The sequence below is a fragment of the Brassica napus genome, chromosome C1 (genome assembly GCF_020379485.1).
Source record: "Brassica napus cultivar Da-Ae chromosome C1, Da-Ae, whole genome shotgun sequence".
NCBI lineage: Eukaryota > Viridiplantae > Streptophyta > Magnoliopsida > Brassicales > Brassicaceae > Brassica > Brassica napus.
Genome location: NC_063444.1, coordinates 23,138,978 through 23,149,420, shown reverse-complemented (window position 1 = coordinate 23,149,420; position 10,443 = coordinate 23,138,978). Strand labels below are relative to the sequence as shown.

Here is a 10,443-nt window from a genome sequence, read left to right as displayed (position 1 = left end):
GCACTCTGAGGTTAAAGTATTTGGCAAGCAATAACCCTCCTAAACTCAAAAGGTGGATTGGGTTAATTTAACTCTTTAACCAGCAAAGCTTTAAAGGTTCTTTCATAATAAAATGTCAAGACTATGGGTCCAAGTGATAACACCAACTGAGGGAAAAAATTGTAGAGACTACATTCCTCTCAGTTCCTGTGGTTTTTTACCAAAGGGAAATTTTATTACTTGTGGGAATTAGAAATTCCTCCACGTTCATTTTTTTATGAGGAATATAGTGTAAATATATTCCATGTCAAATTAGATAAGGAACTAAAAGGATTTTTTTTTTTAAAATGGTAAAAGATATATTAATATGTTAATATGTACCAAATAAATTTATAGAAAACTGACATTTTAAACCAACTTCTGAATGTATGTAGGTTTGTCTTCTTCCATATAATATTAGTTCATCAAGCTTTTTTCATATAGCCCTAATACATCTAAAAACAACAGAAGCAGGTAAACTATATTTTAAGATTATTTATTATGTGTAAAAGAAAAAACACACACAGTTTATGCATCAAAGTGACTATGGAGAACAATGGTGTGCATATGCATCAAAGTGAGAATAATTCAGATGATGAAAATGATGTACGAGGAAATGAAGAAACATCAACGGCAGTTTATACGAAGATTGTTCGAGATCAGATTGCTACACAAATGTAGTCAGATAAAAGACTTGGCTCCCGTCGAGTATAGGTCAGTTTGTGTTTTTCTCTTTATTATTAGGGAAAAATGGCATATTCCTTTATGAACAAATTGTTCCCGGATTTTTCACACACGAACTTTTAAACCATGCAAAAAAATACATGAACAACACGAAAATAGCTTATTCCCCTATGAACTAGTTTTTCTGGTTTTTTCACACACGAACTTTTAAATCATGCCAAAAAGCACATGAACAACTCTATTTTTAGAATTACATACACAAACTATCTATTTTAACTAATTCCCCTAAAACTGTAATGGTGTAATTTAAATGTTGACTTGGTTTATGACATGCGGAAAACCGGTTTAATTAGGGTTGATAAAAAATACTATGTCGTTTTATTCTTTTTTCTTTTTTGTCAATTGCTCTTTTTTCAGAAATCGTTTTACTCTTCACCATCAGTTGGGGATATTGCGCTGATTTTATAGTTTCTTGTGGTAATACATGGAGATTGTAAGCTAGTAGTTGCTGCTTTTCTTTCTTTATGCATCATGTAAAACGTTTTATTCTTCTGCAGAAAAATAAATTTTATCTCCAATTGATGACGAAGAGTAAAACTATTTCTGAAAAAGAAGAACAGTTGACAAAAAAAGAGAAGAAGGATAAAACTACATAGTATTTATCAATCCAAATTAAACCGGCTCTCCACCCGTCATAAACCTAGTTAACATTTAAATAACACCATTTACAGTTTTAGGGGAATTAGTTTAAAAATCGATAGTTTGTGTATGTTATTTAAAAAATAGAGTTGTTCATGTGCTTTTTGGCATGGTTTAAAAGTTCGTGTGTGAAAAACAAGGAAAAACTAGTTCATAGGAGAATAAACCACTTTTTCGTTGTTCATGTGGTTTTTGGCATGGCTTAAAAATCCGTGTGTGAAAAAGCCGGGAACAATTAGTTCATAGAGGAATAAACCATTTTCCCTTTATTATTACTAGATCTTTTGTCAGCGCTATGCGCGGATTGTGTCTTATTAAATTATTCTACATATATATAAATTGTTTAGCAAAGTTTGTAAAAAAGAAGTTGAATGTTAGATTTTGTAGAAAATTAGAATACTTAACAAATCATTGAAGACGTTGGTGTTACATACAATACTTAATTCATTTACCAAAAATTATTTAAGAGGAATTGTATTGTCAACCTCATAAATTTTGTTATCTACAACATAATAATAAAATCATTGTATTTTTTAAAAAATATTTATCAATTAGTTGGTGAAACATTGGATAATTGTTTTTTATAAACTCAATTCTTTTGTCTTTAGGTTACAATCTTCGTAAAATACGACAAATTTGGAAAACTCTGACACTTATATAAGATATATTATATAATAGTTCATATCTCTTATTATATAAAGTATGGTTTTTTAAAGTATAGTTTTTTAAAGTTGCTAATTAACATGATTATGGCACATGACAGCTAGAGATTTAAAATTAATTATTTCAACTAATTTTGAAATAAGTAATTTTAAAAATTATTTAATAGTAAAAATAAATTTTAAAATTATATAATAGTATTATTTAAAGAAAATTTTCTTTTTAAATATCCTAAAAAAACATTCGTAAAATAATTTATTTAATACTAATTTTCATTTCTAAAAATCCAAAAGAAAAGATAATTTAAAAAGAAATTATATAAAGCTTGGTTCTTCAAAGTTGCTAATTAATATTATTGTGACACATGTAAATTATATATTTAAGATTGTGATATGTGTTAAAATTAAATATATATATATATATATATATATTAAGATAATAAAAATAATTTTATAATCACACCATTGATGCTAAAGTAAACAAATTTGATGTTTGTCTTGCAATATGTTTGATATTTAGCTGACTATCAATAATACATATTGATTGGTGTCGTGTAATATTAATAGTTTGAATTGTTGTTTTTAATTTCTATTTAGCAATATAAAAAATACCGAGAGTTTAAAATTCTATATGTTTCAATTAACTAATAATATTTTGAAAAATATTTAAAAGTTAAATAAAAATAATATACTATTTTAAAACACCATAAATATTGAAATAGAAATACTAATCAAAATTTATATAAGGAAATGGATTGTTATTACTAAAATAATTCTTATGCCAATATATACTGATATCAAATACATAAAAAGCTTTCTCATGAACCATAACTCTTAAAATCTATACATTTTTACCAAAAAAATAATAATAATTGATGTTGCAACTTTTTTTACTTGCATACAAAAGATTGATATTTTACTTTTAATTAATGCATTTAACTTGAAAACTAAAACATAAAGATATTAAGGATGAAGGAGGTCTGGGCTTTAAGGACATAACGGATTTCAATACGGCAATGCTTGGAAAGCAATTGTGGAGGCTAATAGAGAAGCTTTTCACTCTTTTTGCTAGAGTTTTTAAAGGACGGTACTATAGGAATGCCTCACCCCTAGAACCGATCCGTTCATACTCTCTGTCGTATGGGTGGAGGAGTATTGGATCTGCTAGATCTCTGGTTAGCAAAGGACTAATCAAAAGGGTGGGAACGGGATCATCTATCTCTGTATGGAGTGATCCATGGCTCCCAACCACTCGCCCGAGACCAGCAAACAAAAATCAACATGACACTTATCAGGACCTCACAGTGGACTCTTTGATAGATCCAATTTCACGAACTTGGAAGTCGCAAGTAATTCGGGATTTGGTGGATCCCCAGGATGCTCAAATTATTGAAAGTATTCCTTTGAGTAAAACTCAGATGGTGGATAGGAATGGATGGCACTTCACAAATAATGGGAAATATTTGGTAAAATCAGGATATCAGTTAGAACGGGTCTATCCGGACAAGGCAAAACCACCAGCATTTTATGGCCCTACAGTGGACGCTCTAAAAGCGTTCTGCTAGGAGGTTAAATGTCCTCCGAAGATTAAACACTTTTTATGGCAAATGGTATCCGGATGTATAGCTGTCAAAAAGAATTTGCAAGCAAGAGGAATGAAGGGAGATATTTGTTGCATTAGATGTGGAGCTGATGAGGAATCAATAAACCATGTGTTTTTTGAGTGCCCCTCTGCGCGTCAAGTTTGGGCCTTGTCAAAGATACCGTCTAATCCAGTCTATTTCCCCACGAGCTCTCTATTTACGAATATGGATCATCTTTTCTGGAGGGTTCTCCCTAAGATGGAAGATCATCATTTTGCGTGGATATTATGGTATATTTGGAAATGAAGGAATAATAAGGTTTTCAGTAATTTGGATATTGACCCAAGAGATACACTTAAGCTTGCAGAAACTGAATCAATACTTTGGGCTGAGGCTCAGGAGATGAAAACTAAACAGGCTCTGCAGCAGACGGAGGTTTTGAATTGTCAGCCGAGGGTCGGTCGTTGGTGCTTCATCGATGGTTCCTGGAAAGATAAAGAACCTTATTCAGGTCAAGGATGGTATAGCATACTTGAGGGTTTTCAGGGATTGATGGGTGCAAAGAATACTAGGGCATGTCTTTCACCCCTTCATGCAGAGATAGAAGCGCTGATATGGGCAATGGAATGTATGAGGAATTTACATCAGTTTCAGATTACTTTTGCTACGGATTGTTCTCAATTGGTGAAGATGGTTTCGGAACCAGAGGAATGGCCGGCGTTTGAGAGTTACCTGCATGACATAAAGCTACTGAAGACACGTTTTACTAACTCAGAGATCATTCATGTCCCCTGGACGGAAAATCAAAAGGCGGATAGTCTAGCACGATGTGCCAGAAAACAATTGTCTTTCGTCGTTCATATGGATGCAGAGCTACCGGATTGGTTCGCAGAGTCTATATGAGTCTGTTTGTTGTTGACAAAAAAAAACTAAAACATAAAGATAAGACTTCTCCTCTTTTTAATAAGAACGAAAAAGGAGAGAATAGTATTAGTAAAATGAGTTAAAAACTTAGAATATCTATTCAGCCAAAAAAACTTAGAATATCTATGTAGTAACAAACTAAACTTTATATTACTTTAGTTTTATTACTAATAATACTATAAAGAATATTTTTAGTTAAGACAATTGCAATATCACAGAAAATTTATCGAGTCTTGTGTTCAGTAATCTATCCTATACTAAACGAAAAATATCCTTATTGCTTAAAACATTTGGCCACTTAATAGTCTTTTAAAACATTTGGCCACTTTGACATACAACATTCTAAGCTTTTTCTATACGTTAAATTATGCCGAGGATATTTACTTAAAGACAGTAAATTATACTTCTTTAGTGTTGTATGCAATTAGAGAAATTGATTCCGCAAAACAATTTACAAAAGTATAGGAAATTTTGTATTTGTAATGACTATATTTAAGAAGCATGACAATATTAAAGGTGCAACTATCGACATTGCATAACTCCATCGGAAAATATATTAATCTGTTTCCATTTGTGAATAATAAACTTCTATTTATCATGGATGTCTATGAATGCATGCACAAAAATAAATAATATTTGTGGAGTGTATAATGGTTAAAGTAAGAAATGTTACATCTCTATAGGAATTGGGAACAAATTAAAGGGCTGGTTGGCGGAGCATATAGTATATTTTTGTAGTTCGCTTGTGCCAATGTCTTTCCTTCGTATGTCATCACTACCTAGTACCTACTTCTATCATGAGCAAATAAGTATAGTAAATAAAATATAGTAAATATTTTTGAGCTGATAAAGGTGCTTGACCAGAAAGCTGATAAAAGTGAAAAGATGATTCCCTCGTCCGTTTATGGAATTAATGGTCACAACGTTACACTGCAAAGCGAGTTTTGTTCATATCCTTTATCGGATCAAACGAATGTGCAGTAGAGTGACTCTAACGAATATTTTGCACTGATAGTGGATGAGTTCCTGAGTTGTAGCTCTGTAGTTGAAGACGGTGTTGTACAGAGGGAGAGGTAGTAGGAGGAATACCGGTTACCAAGAGGTATTTACCCAACTACGATTTCAGGTTTGCTGGTTTCGAAAATATGTTTAAGGGGACCACGAAAATTACACTGAGTTTACAGACATGTGAATGCATGATACTGTCCTAAAACGAACAGTCTACGGCATATGTTTAAGGAAAATAAGGCCATATCAAAATAACTGAACTGTTTCCAACGATGAAAACCCCAATTTTAAAAAAAAATATAAGAGCGAATGGAAATCTTAGTGAAAGACAAAAACATAAGCGAGGTATATAATGATAGTTCAATGGTGATGAAGCATCGATGGAGTTGAGAGATATCCATTGTGGGGTGTTTAGTTACTGCGTTTTGCACACTTCTTCTCTCCACTCCCACTATTAGGAGCACTTGCCGCACAAGAAGGACCACTGGAGCAGTTTGTACCTAAGGCAGACTCATATGCTACACTTGCCCCAGGAAACTGGTCACTATCATCACCTGCATTATTTGTATCTCAACGGCTTGTGGTAGAGGGCACAGGAGAGCAATGGAGATAATCTTGGTGACAGTTATGGTCTGCCTCATTGCTGTGAATTTGTAGTCTGAATCTTCACTCTGAAATTGTGGGTTTTCCCTATTATATCCAGCATACATTGTGGTGTTGGCATCTCATGATGAGCACATATGTCTCCATTTGCATGGCATTAACATCTTTAAACTGACACTAAACAACATGAGGAAAGAACATTAAGAATAGTAAAAATAACATCGGAATATTTGTAATTAACGCTGACCACCGTGAGCTCAGGACCAACATCACCAAGTAGTACAAAAATGGCCTTCTCGTCTTTGTCATAAGCCAAAATTTCAGAAAGATACCTGTATTGAAGAGCAGACGACTTAGAATGAAAGGATAACCGATGAAGAAATGTGAGGATCAGGAAAGCTAACCTTGCAATTTCAGTTGCATTCACGTTCCCACATTTTGGACACCTCAATGAGGCCAGCCCTCTGTTTACTTTGGTTTGGCAGTCACTTACATAGTTACATGCAATTTTATAACATTTTAGTGTTCTGCCCAACATTATCAATTGTGGCTATGCAGTTAAAAAGGCTGCCTACAATTAGGAAAGATTAAGCATTATATGTACTTAGTATGTATGGGTTTTTGTACAGAAACTAATTCATAATTACCTGAGCTGGTTTCTGTTTCAAGAAGGCAAGATCTCACGAATGGTTAGCATCTTGACCTGTCACCTCAGATGCATTGACCATAGCAGAAACGTCTTGGTTTTGAGCCAACCTAAACCATTTTTTGAGTCAAATGGAGTTCACAACTATCAATTAAAATGAGTAATGAATACAAGACCAAGATAGATACTCAATGGTTGGAGGCACATCATTGTCAATAAAAACATAAACAGAGGGCAACGTTGCATGCGTATTTTGAAATTTGGTTAACACATGGGTATTACCAACGATAGTTAAGTACTGGCATGCAGAAGTGAAATCTAAGGTTGCTTCACTAACTAATAATTGAGAAATCGTGGGGGATGACAATGAGTTACAGAGTGAGTAAAAAGGTATTGCGTACCTCCTATACGTTTTGTGTTGACTGTTGTGACTAACAGATCGGTTGGAGTTTGTAGGCTATCAGTGAATTTGCGATAAAACTCATTGGCAGCATGATCCCGCAGGTAAATATGAAAGTCAATTGTTAATTGAGTTTGCAAGTAGAATAGTTTCAATCAGCAAACTGAATCTTAGGGAGTACAATAGTCGTCATGGAAATGCGAAGTTATACTTGTTCATCAATAAGAAGAAGCTCCAGCCAAGCCAGCAACAACGTCACTGAAGAAAAGAGTCATGGTGGCATCACTGGTTGATTCCGTCCTCTGGTTTCCATTAGTAGCTCTGATCGATTGATTTCCATGACTGGTGAAGAGGGATAGGAAGAATAGATGAGGGATATATATAGTTTGGAGGTGGTGGGATAGCAATCGATTCATGGCGTTAGGATTTCTGTAGTTAATAATTGAGCTTTATGAGGTTTAATATGTTGAATGTATAAGTTGAAGAGCTGAAGGGGAAGCTGTACAAAAGGAAGTGGTCATAGGATGAGAAGACGACCATGAAGGATTGTCGTTTTACAGGTATTAGGTTCCAAACAGAGAATGAGCCAATGTTAGGTTTAGAGGAAGGACATGTTACAAAATAATTTTAAAGGCCGCAAAGAGCCTGGTTCGAACAACGATTTTTAACGTGGCATTGTTGCTGACATGGCACTATTATTGGCTACGAAATTTTTGCCTACGTAGACAGCTTAGAATTTGAGGGTTAAGCTCTTTTAGTATTATAAGATATATATTTAACTCTTATAAAATACAAATTCTTGGATACATTTATATCTCTTAAAAAGCACAATATATACTTTTAGTAACACAAGTTTTTGTTTTATAATTATGAGATACATGCATTGTGGCGATTGAAATGGACGTGGCAACATGAAGCGTAGACCAAAAATCTTGCTTACATTCTTTATTATTTTCTAGAGTTAATTATCTAATATTTATTGTTTGAAATTTTGTTCCTTGTTTTGGTTACCATTCACTAACAATTTGTTACATTTCTCCTCTACAATTTTTCCTTCTAATTAATTTCATATCATTCTTTTGGATTCTTTTCCCTGTGGTTGGAGCCTATATGTGTATACTATTAGAGATTCAGGTATCTATGTAGTTAGTAAACAAGATATTAAGTTGAGACCTTGAATAAAGAGTAAATACTTTAAATTAGACTTCTATCACTTCATAAAGTTGAATTTTTTAAAACGTCAAAAACATTTAATACTCTATTTACGTTCTAATTTGATGTGTATATATGAATATGACTTCAATAAAGATATTTTCTCCTAAAAGTCATCAACATCCTTAGAATCAAACCGGTATTTGGATGGACCAATCAGCTTAACCGGATTTCATCTGACAAAGAAAGATAAATACATATTTAAAACGAGATCTCAAATTTGGATGAAAATGGTATAGCAAAGTAAACAAAATCGGTGCATTAAAACATTAATATCTGAAAATTCAAATGTTAAATTCTCCATAAGAGGAATAGCATCCAAAAACATAAACTAAAATGAAAAGCCCCCTTGTTACATTCCAGTGAAAGCCTTCTTTGCGAAAGCAGAAGCACCAGCTGGTATCACCTTCAACACATTGAACCTCACAGTCTTGGACAATGGCCTAAAATCACCAACAATAAAAGAACAAATCAAACTTCACACACAAACAAACAAATCCGAATCAACATAGTTATTGGTCCAGAAGCAAACCTGCATTGGCCGATGATGACATGGTCTCCTTCTTTGACACGGAAGCATGGTGAGACATGAGCAGGGATGTTCGAGTGCCTCTTCTCGTACCTGACAAAGAAAAGGATTAACACTTTCTTAACATCCATACAAAAGTCAAGAAACTATACAAGAATGTTACCTCTGATACTTCTTGACAAAGTGGAGGTAGTTCCTTCTTACGATGATGGTCCTCTGCATCTTGGCGCTGTGGCAAGTACCAGCTAAGATACGACCTCTAATGGAGACAGTTCCGGTGAAGGGACATTTTCTGTCAATGTAAGTTCCTGTTCAAAACAAAAACATTAACCACCTGAGAATCTAACTAATTAGGTTTGGTTGTTCACTAAAGCTTAGGACATTGATCTATCAGTTCCACCTGGTAAAGAGAGGATGCTAGGAAACAAACCTTGTATGGCTTCACGAGGAGTCTTGAAGCCCAAACCGATGTTCTTCGAGAATCGGTTACCACCCTTCCCAGGTCGCTTTCCTTTTCCAGATATCTTCGAGCTGAAACAACGAATCATTGAATATACTACAGTAAAATTCTATACACAGAGTGAAATCGATTCGGATGTTACCTAAGGAAGACCTTAGGTTGCTTGAGAAAAGCCTTCTCAGTCTGCAAATGGGCAATAGAATGGGCATGAGATTCACTAAATAGACAGGAAGCAACGGAAAGGGTGTAAAGATCAAATAACCTGTTCTGCCATGGCTGCTGTTTTGTGAAAGCTTGAGGCAAGGATGACGAGACGATAGGAGAGGCAGTGACGGCTAAAAGCTTTAAGAAAGAAAACCCTAGTGTACAAAGAGTCTTTATATAGTGAGAAATTTCCTGCGACAACAACATAATAGACCAAACTTTATTGGGCCCTTTTATATTGGGCCTTAATATCTCGGCCTAAGACTAAGAAATCCTTAAATTGAGGATTAAAAAAAATTAATGACGGAATTGTTGAATTAGTTATAAATCAATTGGTGGATGTCCATAACCGGTCCATACACTTAGAGAAAAAGACGGTCCAACCCTAGAGAGAGAGGCGGCCGCGAGACTTGGAGAGGAGAGAGAGGCGACTACAACTTGTCTATTTCCTAATTCGTTTATGTTTATGGTTTGTAATCTTTCTTATTATTGTATTTCCATTTATCTCTCTTGTAATCTCTATATAAAGGGAACACTTATTCACTAATAATATACAGAAACTTACAGTTCTAAATCCTTAAGTTTACAACACGTTATCAGCACGATAGCCTCTAACACCTTGAACCTAAAACCAAATCGCTAAAACCCTAAATGAAAAGGAATCTGCGTCGGAACTTCGAAGAGGCCGTTCTCCCAAACCGTGAGGACCCAGAAAACGATCAAGATATCAAATCGAAGCCCTGGCCGAGACAAATCAGTCAGTGCAAACCGTTTATCGATCTGACCACCGACGCGCCCTCACGCACAGATACAG

At 34.4% G+C, this 10,443-nt stretch overlaps 1 protein-coding gene across 1 annotated transcript; it reads right to left on the bottom strand.

Moving 5' to 3' along the window:
- Positions 1–8,680: 8,680 nt before the first annotated feature.
- On the bottom strand, positions 8,681–9,842 carry LOC106436784 (40S ribosomal protein S11-3-like). The gene is made up of 6 exons (XM_013877728.3): positions 9,688–9,842; positions 9,568–9,608; positions 9,396–9,496; positions 9,129–9,273; positions 8,969–9,058; positions 8,681–8,879 (listed from the first exon to the last, which is right to left on the bottom strand). Exons 1-6 carry the CDS (start codon positions 9,697–9,699, stop codon positions 8,789–8,791), a joined length of 480 nt encoding a protein of 159 aa, XP_013733182.1. The 5' UTR covers positions 9,700–9,842; the 3' UTR covers positions 8,681–8,788.
- Between the last annotated feature and the right edge of the window lie 601 nt (positions 9,843–10,443).

Bases quoted from the DNA above. Each gene is read 5' to 3' on its own strand.
- LOC106436784 (XM_013877728.3), bottom strand. The intron at 9,497-9,567 runs GTAACATCCGAA...TCGTTGTTTCAG, and splicing joins CAACCTAAGGTCTTCCTTAG to CTCGAAGATATCTGGAAAAG. The intron at 9,059-9,128 runs GTAACATTCTTG...TTTCTTTGTCAG, and splicing joins TTTGTCAAGAAGTATCAGAG to GTACGAGAAGAGGCACTCGA.